The 15,129-nt window shown below is 41.9% G+C and overlaps 1 protein-coding gene across 2 annotated transcripts; it reads right to left on the bottom strand.

Moving 5' to 3' along the window:
* Positions 1-1,254: 1,254 nt before the first annotated feature.
* crlf1b (cytokine receptor-like factor 1b) lies at positions 1,255-13,301 on the bottom strand. 2 transcript variants are annotated; one of them, XM_037770811.1, is made up of 8 exons: positions 12,923-13,301; positions 9,546-9,824; positions 8,930-9,059; positions 8,544-8,716; positions 6,397-6,554; positions 5,725-5,893; positions 2,717-2,902; positions 1,255-1,843 (listed from the first exon to the last, which is right to left on the bottom strand). In XM_037770811.1, the coding sequence occupies exons 1-8, from the start codon at positions 12,975-12,977 to the stop codon at positions 1,827-1,829; spliced, it is 1,167 nt and encodes a 388-aa protein (XP_037626739.1). In that variant the 5' UTR covers positions 12,978-13,301; the 3' UTR covers positions 1,255-1,826. The 2 variants fall into 2 exon arrangements, with proteins under 2 accessions (XP_037626739.1, XP_037626737.1); XM_037770809.1 differs by having other exon boundaries at positions 2,721-2,902.
* Between the last annotated feature and the right edge of the window lie 1,828 nt (positions 13,302-15,129).

Below are 15,129 nucleotides of genomic sequence, written 5' to 3'. Positions count from 1 at the left end.
TATTGTGTTTGTAGGAGCCATTTTTGTTTGTTTTGTTAAAGAACTACAAGGCGTCGCAGTTTGAGTTTTAAATGATGCAATCACCTCACATTTGCACATGGGAGAAGTTTTTCATCTCCTTTTGTTAAGGGAACAAACCTACTTGGTTAAGTTTAAGTAAAAAAATGATGGTTGTGTTTAAATAAACCCTTTCTGACAGAAAGCCCTGAAGGCAACCTTCTCCCAGGTGTTCATCATTTAGAAGCAGACACAGGTGTGTGACATGAGGCCACCGAGAAGGAATTGTTTTTCTATTTCAACTGCTCTCAAGCAAGCTGTATGCCAGAGGATTAAGTTTATTTCACTTTAGTTTTTGATGTTGAATAAAGTTTTTCTTTGCATACTTTGATGGATGCATCAAACTACAGTTTCTTTATTTTGTTACAAGCGTAACACACTGCACATTCGCCTGCTGCAACCCAAACCTCAACCTTCTATCAACTCCGCAAGTAAGTGATGCACACTTTATAAATTGTGGATATTATGAAATCAAGTCCGTCCACAAGTGTGTCCATTGAGCTCAACTACATGACTGAAAGCCATGAAGGTGTTTAAACAGCTCATCGGTGATTACACAAATTTACTTTTCTCTGAAACAATCGATTAGACTCAACAGAAAATTACTTCATTGGTTCCAGTTAAATTGAATATCTTTGGATTTGATAAATTATAAGAAAATTATAAATAAAGTTTTTCACTATTTTCTAGATGAAATGATTAATTGAGAAACTAATCAGTACATTAATTGATAATGACGATAATGGTTAATGGCAGCCCTACCCTGAATTAATTATTACCAGCAGTAATTCATGTAGAGATAAACCATCCTAGGCCATCACAATCATAACAATGTATATCTCACATATTCAGATTTGGCTGGAGACAACCACAGCTTTACAAAAATACTTACAATACTTAAAGGTCTTCTTGATAACATTTCTGTGTAGATGAATATTAAAAAAATAATAATAATAATACATACACAGCTTTCAGAAAGGTGCTGAATAAAAGTATGGCTTTTCCTCAAAAATAAAATTATTAAAGATTTTGGCGGGTCTGAAATGAATGTTTTGTTTATCTCTGTGGAAGATATCTGACGTTTGGTTCCCACTCCTAACAAGGCTTGTGAGCCAATAGTAAAACGACGTTGGTACTCTTGGTCGTCAGTTAGTGTGGAAAAAACGGATAAATGTCTGAGATTGACGGTAAGTGCCTGACAATGACTTGTTATTGAGTGAATGCAGTGGAACGGGGGAGGGAGGATGCGACATCAATGTTATCAATAGCACCTTTAAGTACAAAATGTTTTTTGAGCTGGAAAAGTTATGGTTGTTTTGTACATTTTATTCCCTCTTGTTACTGCCGTTGCAATTTAGTTTTTTAGATACTTCAGTCAAGCTTTAGTATCATTTCACATCAAAGTACCATTAAAGACTTGCTTTTCTTACATTAACTTAATAAAAACTGTGACAATAACTTTATTTGTTCAGAATAAAAGTGCAGTTACTGAGGGCCTTAACGTTTGTTTGTGAGAACAGATCTAACAGATAGATTTGGAGAGCGGAAATGGCAGAAAAAAGGCTGCATTGTCTCACTTCAGTTATCTTCCACTCGGGCCCTTTTAAAACTCAAGTTATGGCTGTTCTGACCAAACACTGCAGCATCCCTCAGGCGGTCCGTTGGACCTCTCACACAGCTGGGGCCCGCAGGGCCAGTTATCCGTCAGTGTTTCTTGATGCTGGTCTTGAATTAAACACCACAGTGGTGCTGAGCGGCGCTGCTATGAGTTATCGTCTTGTAGAATCTGAAAAGACAAAAAGCAGATGGTTCATACTGGGACTGTTCAACGGGACAAACCATGTAATCTACAATCATCACGGTAATTGCTCCGTCTGGCTGCCACCACTTCTCTCTCAACCTCTCTTTTGCTCTTCTTCTTCTTTATTTGAATCATCATCTCTTTCTTATTCTCTGCGTATCGCCCCCTGCCCCCCTCTGCTACCTTTCTCTCAAGGTAATCAATGTGAACCTGTCACGGTTTGTGAACAAAGACATTATTCAGGAGACAGCGTGTGCCCCGTAAAGCACAAAAAAAACCTGGAGACTGCTGAGCTAATTGAGTCAGGTAGAGTGAAGGTTTCTGTGAGTTCAAGGACTGAGCGGCGGAGAGGATGTGGCTGAAGGATCTGAACTCCTCACAAAAGTCACATAAACACACAGAAGATGGCGGGGCCTCTGCGTGCCATTTGGCCCGAGTTATTTTAGTGAAGAGGGGCTCCTCACGCCAGGAGAAAACAAAAGGACCACATTACAGTGGGCCGTTAATTGCATTTACATGCTCATTTCTCTTTGTTGTGGTCATCAGCTTCAGATCAAGTCTACATCGTTAAAATATGTAATAAAAATCAGAGTGCATCAACTTTTTATGCTCCCACTTCTGGGCCAGTAAAGTCGAAACCGCACATTTTACCTTATCATAAAGTACGGACTGAAACTTCACAGAGCCAACCAGTCTTCTTTGTGTTTGTAGAAATGCTGACCACATGGCATAACAAAGGCAGGGTCAGAAATTCAGTTCAGGACTTCAATGCAGCAGTGGCTGACAGTGTGTGTGTGTGAGTGCAGCTCAGCAGAGATAATGAAAAGAGAGAAAGAGTAAAAGAGTGCTTGTGCTTACCTACCTGGTTGCGCGTTCTGTGTGATTTCTGCAACCACACCCTCCACTGATCGTACAGTTTGATTGACATGCCACTGCAGCCGGACGCGTGCTTGCGGACCCAGCCAAAGAACTGCTTGAGTTCCCGCCGCAGGGTGGAGTTCTGCTCACCAGGCTTCGGATCACAGGAGCCGCTCTGCAGGCGCTCTGAGTGAGGAGGAGGATGAGGAGGAGGAGGAGGGGGAGGAGGAGGAGGAGGAGAGTGTGAGGGAGTAAAGGAAGAGGTGAAAGAGAGGGGGGAGGATGAGAAAACAGCGTCAAGGTTATAGTTAGGACGTTAAGTGTTAGTGCAAGGTGGTGTAGGCCTGGAGATTATGCACCGGCGGCTTACTATGTCATGTGTCAGCATGAATGTGATCGACATGGTTCCTCGTTTTTTGCACTTTTTCAATAATTATGGATTGGTGTAAACACCAAAAGTAAAATAAAAAATCAACACATAAAACACAAGATAAAAATACAATAGAACAGACACCTTCACTCTTCTAATAAATAAATATGTGGTGGAGCTGCAAGTAATGATCGTTTCCCCTTTTGATTAATCTACTTGACTGTTAGTATTATGGTTTGAACTGTTTTAATTGTAGTACTGATAGTAGTACTGAAGCAGTACTGATACTGAGTAGATGAACCTGGTGAAGTATAAAGTAAATTGAAGTGTTTTTAGGCTCTGGGGGAGGTGATATCAGTCTGTCTGACGGTCGGTCCACCACTTTGGTCCAGACTGAAATATCTTTACAACTACTGGATGGGTTGCCATGAAATTCTGGACACACGTTCACGTTCCTCACAGGATAAATTGTAATAACTTTGGTGATCTCCTGACTTCTCATCTAGCGCTAAATTTCCATTTGTTTGTTTGATACTTTAGTTTATGACCAAATACCTTCAAAGCTAATGACAGCCAGTGGGCTATCTCCGGGTCTGAAAAGTGAAGCCAGAGCTGAAGTGCCTTAAACTTGCATTCTCTCTAACAGCCAGCAGGGGGGCAACTCCTGCAGGGGATGCTTTAGAGGGCATGGCTGTCTTGTGATTGACAGGTCATTACCACGGTGTTGTCCGTGTTTTCGTCTTAGAACTTTAACCCTTTCACAGTGTGTTTTTTACGTTTTCCATGGAAGTTAATTATAACCTTTTTGGTCGCCTAAAAATGTCTTATTCAGTGTTCGGTTGTACTTAACTCCATCCTCTCGTGTCACTTCTGGTTGCAAAAAACTAAGATGGCTACAGCCAAAATGCCGAACTCAATGCTTCAAAACAGCAGTCCACAAACCAATGGGTGACATACGTCCACTTCTTATATACAGTCTATGCTGACAGCTCTTGCTCACATGCTGATGTTAGCATTTAGCTCAAAGCACCACTGTGCCTAGGAACTTACAGAGATCTTAGCATGGTTGTAGACTCTTGTTTTTTATTATCGATACAATAATTGTTTAGCCTATAAAACAATAACTAATGTCGATCACAACTTCTCCGAGTCCAACGTTTTTTTGTAGGATAGAAATTACACTTTTCTAATATCAGTCTCAAACCTTAAGATAATGCTCTGGTGTACTATCAAAATATATTTAATATAGAAACATTTACAGTAGCACATCAAAACCTCTCAGAGGCTTCTGGGAAAAATGTTAAATGTTGTTTAATTTCACAAAGCGAGATGTGAACAGTTTATATAAAGATAAGTGTTTGTCAGTGTAACGTCCTGAACTGTGGAGGTGATGTACCGTACTTCTATTTCTGCAGAGGAAAAGCTACTGAAAGTTGTAAGTCTGCTACAATCAATTCTTTGTGGCAAACAACAGAACCCGATAACGACTTCCTCCCCCTGGGGAGCAAATACCGCATGACCTATGTAAGTCATTATCTGCTCCTCCTGCTCCCAAACCTGCTTCCACTCAGGCTTTATAGGCCCTGCGTGTGCCGCGGACAGACAACCCGCTTTTTTAACTTGATCAATCTTTGAAGCCGACGACAAAAATCTATCAAAATGTCCCCCTGGCTCTCTGCAGTTCCTTCTAATCCTCTGCTGGGAGATCTCTATCAAGCCTATTGATGTTTGCTTTCTCCTGGGTCACATGCGGTTTGGATCTGCTTGTTCAGGATGTTGAAACGATAAGGACTTTGTTTTTTTCTGGCTTTAATTGGCAATGAAAGGTTGATTATTAGAATGGTCAAGATTTGTGGGCATCACAGACGTCTGGGAAGCTTTTAAAAGCCATTTAAAGACATGAGTCAGACTATGAAAGGAAAGATGGATGTGGCTGTGGGTTTGGAGCGGGTTGTCCACTAATCAGAAGATCGGCTTCTCCAGTCCGCATGTCGAAGTGTCCTTGGGCAAGATACTTAACCTCGAATTGCTCCCGAAGGCTGTGCCATCGGTGTGTGAATGAATGAATATTTAGATTAGATCCTGATGGGCATCAGTATATGAATGTGTATGTGAATGTTGACATGTAGCGTAAAGGCCCTGACACACTAGAGCTCTAGTCTGCCCGTGTCAGAGGTTTTTCGGCCGATTTAGCATGTTGAATCATCGGCGGAGCTCGTCGGTGAGAGAAATCACTCTGATTGGCTGTTCAGCTTAAACGAATCAGTGCATGAGAAGAGAAACGGAAGTGAGGAATGGCCAACGACATGGCCATCTGGAATGAAGCTAAGTGGTGAATGAGAGTGGTGTGAAAATGGTCGTCAAACGCCGCTTTGTTTCATGTATGTATCATAACAGCGGCTTGTATATCCACCGTCCTCGGTCTTTCGGTTTCCCTTTTTGAATGATGAATACAGACTACCAAACTACACTACTAAAGCGCTTTTGAGTGGTTGCAAGACTAGAAAGGGGCTATATAAATGCAAGTCCATTTACCATTTAAACTTATAAACATTTGGTGGATTTTGTATTGAATGTCTATAAAACACAGTTTTATTTAGTCAGTCTTGTATGAAAATTTCCTCTGTGATGTACTCACCACTGCTGGGTGTGGAGGCGGCGGCCGGGTGGCTCCAGTCGCTCCAGATGCCGGGCTTCCTGGAGCCGTAGATGCCCACTGGGTTGCACCTCACCTGGACAAAATAGACAGTCCCGGGCCGAAGGCCTGCGAGCCGACATGACGTCTGGTTACCGACATCGTCCACCACCTGTGAGAGGGAACAAAATGACAGAGAGGATGTCATAAAAACGGTAGTAGCAGAGTCAAAATCCTTCTATTTGCCGTATCTTTTCTCAATGTTTTTATTTTTTTTCCATCTGCCTATAGCACAGGTGAAAAGGATATTTCATGATCACTGTTTCTGACTTCTGCATTTTAAATGTAGTGTGGATATTTAAACATTATTTGCTTTATCCTCTCATTTGATAAGGAATCCATAACTCAAAGATATGACTGTATGTACCTACAGCAGAGACAAAACACCAAAGAAGCAGTTTTAAAGTTTCTAAGAGCTTCACTACTGCACGTTTGGATGACAGCCAGCGTTCAAAATGAACCAGCAAAGAGGCGAGCAGCAGTCAAGGTTTTATTTGCTTTGTAATGAAAGCACACGCAGGAGGCTAAAGATCAGTCAATGCTGCACCTCCAAATATTTCCACAGCTGACTCAGAGGTGTCGTAGCTACGGAGAGAGTTTGTGTGTGCGGACCACCTTCCATTCAGAGCTGTCCTCCAGTCTGTAGCGGATCTGGTATTTGGCCTGAAACAGGATGTCCTTGAGCTCGGGGGGGCTGGCCCAGCGGACCGTCAGCTGGTCCTCGAGGTCGCCGACGCGACTCAGCTGCACGTTGGCAGGAGGGTCAGTGGTCACTGCACCAACAAGGACAGGTGTTGAAACGTTAGTGTACAGCAGATGTACAGTAATCAGGGCGGTGATACAGGATAGGAGAGGTCTGAATGACCTCTAGAGAGAGATAAACCCTACAGTGGATACTGTATTATAACACTGAGGGCAGACAAACACCAGACCACATCATCATTCTTCATGGTGAGAATGATCAGTGCTGAGTCCGCAATCTGCCATCTGTCTCATATACTGTACAAAATCTTTTTTTATTTACTTTACTGTTTTTGTACAAATTACCTTAAAGGTTCTCTATATGAAATTACGAGCATTAATATAGCAGAAAACAACTATTTGCTATGTAAAGATATAGAGGAGTAATGTCTACCTGAGCAGAGAATGAAGTCACTCTCCATAAATATGTGTTATAATCTTCTCTGTGTTGCTTTTACGTAGCCGGGCCGGCCTCATGTGCCTTTTTGTGCAGGTTAGTGCATGTGAGCGTGCCCCACTGGCTAGCTAATGGACGGCGCTCTGCACTGCTCTCATACGGCGGTTAGCGCTGATAACGCCGTCCCGACCCACAACATCGTTGCCGAAGTGTAGCACCAACCCTCAGGTTACCCCCCACTGTCAGCTCTGTCAGCACTGTTGCCGTTGTTTGCACCATTAGCTCTGAGTCCAATCCCCACCAGGAAGAGCGCCGGGCTTTGAACCAAATCTTTGTAGTGGTCAAACGGTGGTACGACAATTTCCATGTCCGTCACGTGATGCCGTTGGGCCCAAAAGAGTTAGAGTTAAGGCTACTACGACTTCTCTATGAGCCCGATGCATGCGGAAGATCGCCGGATGATTCGGGTACTTTATCACTCGGCAGTTGAGCCATTTTGGCTTCATGCGTCACTGAGCAACACTCATAGGAATGAACGGGAGCCTCCAACGCTGCATCCAGTTCTCTTTATACATCCATGGCCGGCTCAGCCGTCGCCATGTTGAGAGCCATGGGGAGGCAATCCCTCTGTTCTGAATATCAAATTTAGCACCTTAAACAGGACAGCTCCACATTGGAAGTTAAAGGGAACTAATTTTCCAACGATTATAGAAAGGGTCTAATTTAAAAAATAATTTTCCAGAAGTCCGTCACCTTTGGACATTCTCGTACCAGAGGTTCCTTAGAACAACAAATAAGTAGAAGATATAAGTATTTTCATTTGAATATATAAAAATGTCACTTGACTTCCCCTCCTGTACAGACTGGCTGGGTGGTTCTAGTTCAGTCTGTACTTCCTGTAGAGAGTGCGTTGTTCCCTCAGTCAAACATTTTACCTTCTGCAATAAAAGGCTGAAAACAAATCAAGTGCTTTGAAGGGATCTTATTAAAGAACTTGTAAAAGTGTTTCCTGTTTGCAAGACATCCTTCACTGCTGCTGTCGCGTGCATGAAGCTCTTTTTCAGCTTTATTTGTTCTGTCGCATTCAGCTCAAGAGAGAGAAAGAGAGAGAGAGAGAGAGGGGAACCAAGCCAGAACAAATATACTCCCAGCTTATTGTTTCTGTTATTGAGGCAGTGCAATGCATCATACATGTGGCAACGCTCCTCCTTCTCCTCCAACACACTCACAGCTCCAAGTTATCCTTCAGTGTGCAGAGAGGATGAATTGAGGGAGAGGATGCCCAGTCACAGACACAATAAACACTGCTTTCGAAATGTGGCGCTCGACTCGCTGGAGGCCACAACACCTGCCATCGCTCGTACATCATAACCTCAACTTATCGCTGGGAAACCTGCGAAGCTTTTTACCAGCGAGGCATCGGATGTGCGGTTAACTTTTACAACAAAACGATTTATCTTTGAGAGTAGCAGCCTGAACCTATAATGCTGTTGGAGGGAGCCAACCGTAAAAATAAATCCCCCTCTCCTCTAGAGAAGTGTGTTCGCCATATGCAGCAGATCTGCCGACAAACAAATGGAAGAAAGGACAGGAAAACACATCCTCAAAAGCTTTGCTCACCCACCTACATCGAGGATGTCCAGGGTGGTGATGTCAGAGGTGGCAGAGCCCAGCTGATTGGCTGCCTCCACCCAGATCTCATAGGGGGTGAAGAGGGCGAGGTTGCGGGGGATGTAGCAGGAGTACCGCTGCCTCCCCGTGCTGTAAATCTCACACTCCTTCTCTCTCCCGTACCACCTGGACAAAAAAACAAACACAATGACCAAAATAAACTCTGACGTTTTGTTTCTGAATGACTATTTTTTTAACAGTTTAACACACGAGCGACACAACACACTGCAGCCTCTGAGCCCAGTGTGTGTGTTGCAGATGATAAACTACTACTCACTACCTGAGCGGTGTCGGACGAGGTGAGCACCTTGTGAGCTGCTGCAGGTCGGGGGCGCTCACCTCAATTTGTACTTGAGGGTGTATTTGGTTCGGACGTGGGTCTCGCCCCGCCCCCCCGGGCGCCACTTGCAGCTCAAGTCCTTCGTGTTGTGGGACCAACACGTTAAATTGACTGGCTTTTCTGGAGGCCCTGGAGGGGGGAAACAAGAACAATGAAAAAACAATTTTTAAAGATACAAGAAGCAAACAAACGTTTGTTTCAGATGTTGAAATCAAGTTAAAAAGTGGTGAAGGCAAATAAAATACAACTACTTAGTGATAAAGGTACAGTGTGTAGGATTGAGGAGGATTTATTGGCAGAAATTGAATATAATATTCATAACTATTTGGCCCTATTCTTATCCACATTGCTTAGCAACATATTCAGGGTTTTTGTGTGTATATTAACACCATAGAAAATGTGGTTGTGCTCAAAAAGAGACAATTAAGAAAACCAGCATGCTTGTTTAGACTGTTTAACAAACCACATCTTTATAGAACTGAACTCGCAACATACGTTTTTCAATTTCATTATATCATATACACACTATCGCCTCCTATAAGCCTCCTGGGACCAAGTGCAGCTCAATGAGACATTTCCATATGACTGTGCACAGACAGAAAAGGCTCCACTTACTGCCCACATAGAGACAGGAACCAGCCAGGACGTGTCCGTCTGCTCCGTGACACACCAGGTTGTCTCCGGACTGCTGCCGGGAGCCGTTGAGGTTGTGAAGGGTGACGCTCAGGGTGTCGGGGCTCACCACGCTGTAGGTGCTGCTGGACAGACTCAACCCGTTCAGGGTCCAGTACAACGAGCTGGAGCGGAGGCCGAGCTTGGGGCTCAGGGTGCACGTGGCTGTCAGACTGGAGCCGATGGGCAGGACGGGATCCTGAGGGGAGATCACTGCTACGTCTGGGGAGGGTGGAAACACATGTACATAGTATTAAAAACTTTACTTTTCTTCATGTCATGCTTTCATTGAATTCTATTAGTGAAAAAATGTCCCAGAGCCAAAGGTGGTGACCTCAAATTACTTGTTTTGTCTGACCAAATGTCCAAAATCTAGAGAACTACCTGTGTGTTCCAATACCCATACTACTACCAGACTATTAAGTGTGCCAGTAAAAGATTTAGTATGTCCCAATACACAGTATGTCAAAAGCAGTATGCCAAAAATACCAGGATGTCCTACTACATCCGGTCACATTTTGCAGTATGCAAGCCAGCATGCTTTTCTGGTTATTCTGAACCACAATCCTCTGTGCAGCAGATTTGATTCGAGCAAGAGGGTCAAAGTTCAAGACGCAATGTTACTGTATGACAAAATAGTGTGTCCCAACAGTACGTACTTTGTAAGGGTATCTGCAGTATGTACTAAAAGTAAAACAGAAAAAGTATGCGATTTGGAACGCACCCTATACTTCTGCAGAGGTGCACCATATTTTTCTCACTAGCCAATCAGAGCAGACCGGGCTTCTTAAAGAGACAGGCGCTAAAACGGAGCGTTTCAGACAGAGGGTGAATACAGGTATATTCAGACAGACAGTATGAGGAAAATAATGTGTTTTTTGAACATTAAAGCAGGTAAACATGTTCTAGTAAAATCACAAAATGCAAGTATGAACCTGAAAATGAGCATGATATGTCCCCTTTAATTTTCATTGATTTGACTCTCCTTAATAACATGCATTAGGTCCTGGGAGGCTGTTAGTCTGTGTGGTTTGATTTGTTTCAGCGTTGAACACACAGTGTCCAAATCTCTTGCCAACCGTAAGGAAACTTTATGTTTGTGTGAGGAGGAGGAGGAGGAGGAGGAGGAGGAGGAGGAGGAGTGCGGCAGCACTGCACCACAACAGAGCAGGAGCTCAGCACATATTTATGACCCAGTAATGAAGTGGATTTATGGAGCCTCAGTAGGATCAGTCAGAGAGGTCATCCCAGTTGTGTCGGTAAAATCCTTGAATGCTTTTCCATACAGCGACCCCTCTTATACGTAAAGTTTGCCTTTATGATTGATGCACATGAGAAATGTTACCACTGGGCTCCTTCGTCTCAGAGATACGAGGGTTAATGTGTAGAGTTTTATTAACCGTGCTCCAGGTGGGCGGTGGACAAGCTTTCCAACATATGTGCTGTTTCCAGCCTCACTGGATTCAGTAGCATCTAATATGAAGACTCATGTACAGACATGAAAACTGTGTCTACAAAGAAGAGTGAGGATTGACCTTTGGGCCTCAGTGAGTGGGAGTCAATATAAAACATAATAAACATACATGTGTTTTACATATTTCATCACACATACAGAAGCTTCTTGCAGATTATTCTCTCAGTCTCATGATTATGAATCTCTGCATGGTAATAACTTGGAATATTGTTATCTTTCCTTCACGCAACAGCGCTGATGAACACCGTTTATTTCAATTTGTTTCATCAGCTACAACACCAGCACCATGTCTAATAGGTCTTGCTCTCAGTCTAATCCACCGTTACGTACACAATAACTTCTAATCATTACTCTCATATTCATGTGGTGTCACTTTATCTGGATGTATTTCAGTGGCGAATGTTAAAATTACGCAATATTTTTGTTTTGTTGAGACTATCAGTTGGTTACAGTGCAATCCCAAATAAATAAGCATTATGGTGATTTGATGACCATGAGACAATATATATATTTGTCAATTGTTAGAGATTTTTCCGTACTGTTGATACCGTGGTAGCTATTAATATTTCTGGATGTATTAGCGATCCTTGTAGACAATATTGAATTTTCATCTGAGGTAGACCCCTAAATTATCAGCTGACTTTTCAAGATTCAAGAACTTTATTGTCATTATACAAACACAACAAAATTGCATTTGCAAAGACTACACACATATATACAAGGAATATATAAGGCATGAATGAGATAAAAGATTGGTAATAAATATCAGCAATAAAAAGTGTAGAATCATGAGCAAAATAGAGTAATATGAGTATAATATACATATGAGACTTTAGATTCTTGCAAATACTTTGGTATATGCATATGTGTCAGCTGATAAATAAGAATTTGCATTACAGAAATATCAAAGATTAGATATTTTATGTTTGCGGACACATTTAGAAAGTATCTCCATAATATAATTTGTCCACTTGAAAGCACTGACAATTTTTTTTTTTAACTGTAAAATGTCCTGGTCACACAAAAAGTAAGAAATTAAGGAATATTTTTGTTGTTTTTATGGTTTTTACTATACAGTATATTGATTTTACAGCACTTTAGTCAACTGTTGTTGTTTTAAAATGCGCTTTACAAATAAATTTAGATTGTATTATGTTTACATTAAAAAAATAATATTAGCTGATGTATAGTTGTCTGATTTTTTTTTTTTTAAACTGTCTTACATTAATAGTGATAATCGTGTCCAAAATCCACTAGGTCCGACTGTCATTTTTAATATAATATTTTAATTAATTTTAATGAAATTTCTTGATTTGACAGCTATTTAATTCTTTTTTTTTTCAAAAGCTAATATTCCCAATATATACACGTTCTCTATCGATTTTCCATAAAATGTAGTATAGCAATATATCAATATCGCAATATAAAAATACATATTTTATATTTTATCCACATTGCCTCCTCCTAAAAAATAAGCACAGGGAATTCTGGAAAATCCACCTTGTGTGGATTTTCCAGAATTTCCAATTATGATCCATTATGATTATTATGACTATGATTATTATTATTATTATAGGTGGGCTGATAATAACACCTGGGCAGGTCAAACTTGCAAAAAAAATGTCACCCTTTGCGCTAATTTTAATTGAATTAATTTAAAACTGGTTCTGTTGGTTTGGAGCCTCCATACAGCAGCAGCTCCCTCTGGGAAACACTGGTTTCACCTTTAACTTTAACACACACACACACACGCACACACACACACACACGGTCCGCAGCGACAGCACCGCGGTACCGTCCAGCAGGTTGTGTCGGTCTGTCAGTTGACTAAAAGTTTGCTACTTACGTGTGGAGGACAGCAGCACATGAGGAACCAGGAGGAGGAACATGAAGGAGAACATGGTTCTTTCTGCTGCCTTCTTCTCCCTCTCGGTCCTTTTACCGAGTGTCCAGGACGTGAGGAGCAGACCAGAGGAACCGGAGCAGCTTCACTCTCCGGCGGATCCTCTCAGACCAAATGTTGCTCCTCACTGGAAGTCTGGAGACTAAACTGACTGACTGCTGCTGCTGGAGGAGAGGAAACACGAGGTGTGTTCCTCTGAACTCCTCACTGACTGACTGACTCTGCTGCTGCTGCTGTTCTACTCTGTTCTGGTTCTGTTAGTTTGCTCCTCCCTTAATGTTTCCACTGTTACAATCATTAGTGCTGCTCAGTGTGTCCACTCCACTATACTGTGTACAAGAAACACCCATGAACACTTAGGGCTGTCTTAAGGGCTGATTAATTGCAAATTAATTGCACATCTGTTCAAAATGTACCTTAAAGGGAGATTTGTCAAGTATTTAATACTCTTATCAACATGGGCAAATATACTTGCTTTATGTGTGTATATATTTATTGTTGGAAATCAATTAACAACACAAACTAATGACAAATATTGTCCAGAAACCCTCACAGGTACTGCATTTAGCATAAACAAATATGCTCAAATCATAACATAGCAAACTCAAGCCCAACAGGCAACAACAGCCGTCAGTGTGTCAGTGTGCTGACTTGACTAAGACTTGCCCCAAACTGCATGTGATTATCATAAAGTGGGCATGTCTGTAAAGGGAGACTCGTGGGTACCCAGAGAACCCATTTTCATTCACATATCTTGAGGTCAGAGATCAAGGGACCCCTTTGAAAATGGACAAGCCAGTTTTTCCTCGCCAACATTTAGCGTATGTTTGGAGCGTTATTTAACCTCTTTGGCAAAAAGCTAGTATGACATGTTTGGTACCAATGGATCTTTAGGTTTTCTATAGTTTCATATGATACCAGTATCTTCACTGTAGCTTTAAAACCTAAAATCGCAAATTGCATTAATGCGATAAAGAAATTAGTGGCGTTAAAACAAATTTGCATAAACAGCGTTATTACCGACTTGAGAAAGTGTGCTCCGGCTGGTGGGTGCTGCTTGGTATTTCCTAAACTGATCTCAACATGGCTGCCGGGTCACAAACTTTCTCATTTTACAGCTAAACAGTACACTAAAAGATGTTTATGAAAACATTTGTGGAGAGAAATAGGCATTACAGTAACAGAATATTGATTCATATTTGATCAGCGCTGCCTAGTTTGACCGTTTGGTCGGAGTTTGCCAGTGATTGACAGCTGCTCAGAGACGGCTAGGATCCAGCTTGGCTCAGATTATCTGTTTCATGTACTACTGTCAGGATATAGCGACCGTTTTATAAAAATAACTTTTTTTTTTTAAATCATATTTGCTCCAACCTGCCTACTCCAGCTTTAATGTTCAAGAAACTGTCTTCGTCTGAAACGATCGGTCAACCGAACCAAACTCTTCGGACTACGCTCCAGCTCCGCTCAAACTAGCTTTGTTTGAGGGCGGGCCAAATAAGCTGTTATGCAAATATGTTACTTGGTGACATCACCACATTATACGGAAGAAAAGGCAGGACTTGAAGCAAGGCGTTTCAGGAGCAGTGTTTCTGTGAGTGGGGGAGAGTAACTCCCAGTGATGTGGACTTTGAGCTTTGTAACTTTGCAGACCTATTACATGCACTAAATACTATATTACACACTAAAGGAAAGGGGAAAAGGCATAATAGGTCTTCTTTAATCTCTCCTCAGCTGATGTGTGTTGTGTGTTCCAGCAGGATCTTTACATTCAGCTGATCATTGATTATGTTTGAACTGTCAATACTTGAACAAAACGCTCCATCTGTCTGCTCCGTGCAGGACATCTGCTCCTCCTTTACTATCTCTGACACATTTTTATGAATGTCACCACTGACACATTGTGCACTGCAGTGAAGGCAGCTCTGCAGGTTGTGTGTGTGTGTGTAAGTGTGTGTGTGTGTGTTTGTGTGTGTCTGTGTGTGTGCGTGCGTGAGAGTGTGTGTGTGTGTTTTTGGTTTGTGTGTGTGTGTGTGTGTGTGTGTGTGTCAACTTAAAGCAACAGAGCTAAAGTTAAAGATGAAGTCAGTGTTTCTCAGAGGGAGCTGCTGCTGTATGGAGGCTCCAAACCAACAGAACCAGTTTTAAAT

This window comes from Sebastes umbrosus, chromosome 5 (assembly GCF_015220745.1).
Source record: "Sebastes umbrosus isolate fSebUmb1 chromosome 5, fSebUmb1.pri, whole genome shotgun sequence".
In the NCBI taxonomy this organism is placed as follows: Eukaryota; Metazoa; Chordata; class Actinopteri; order Perciformes; family Sebastidae; genus Sebastes; species Sebastes umbrosus.
This window is presented reverse-complemented; position numbering and strand designations above follow the sequence as displayed.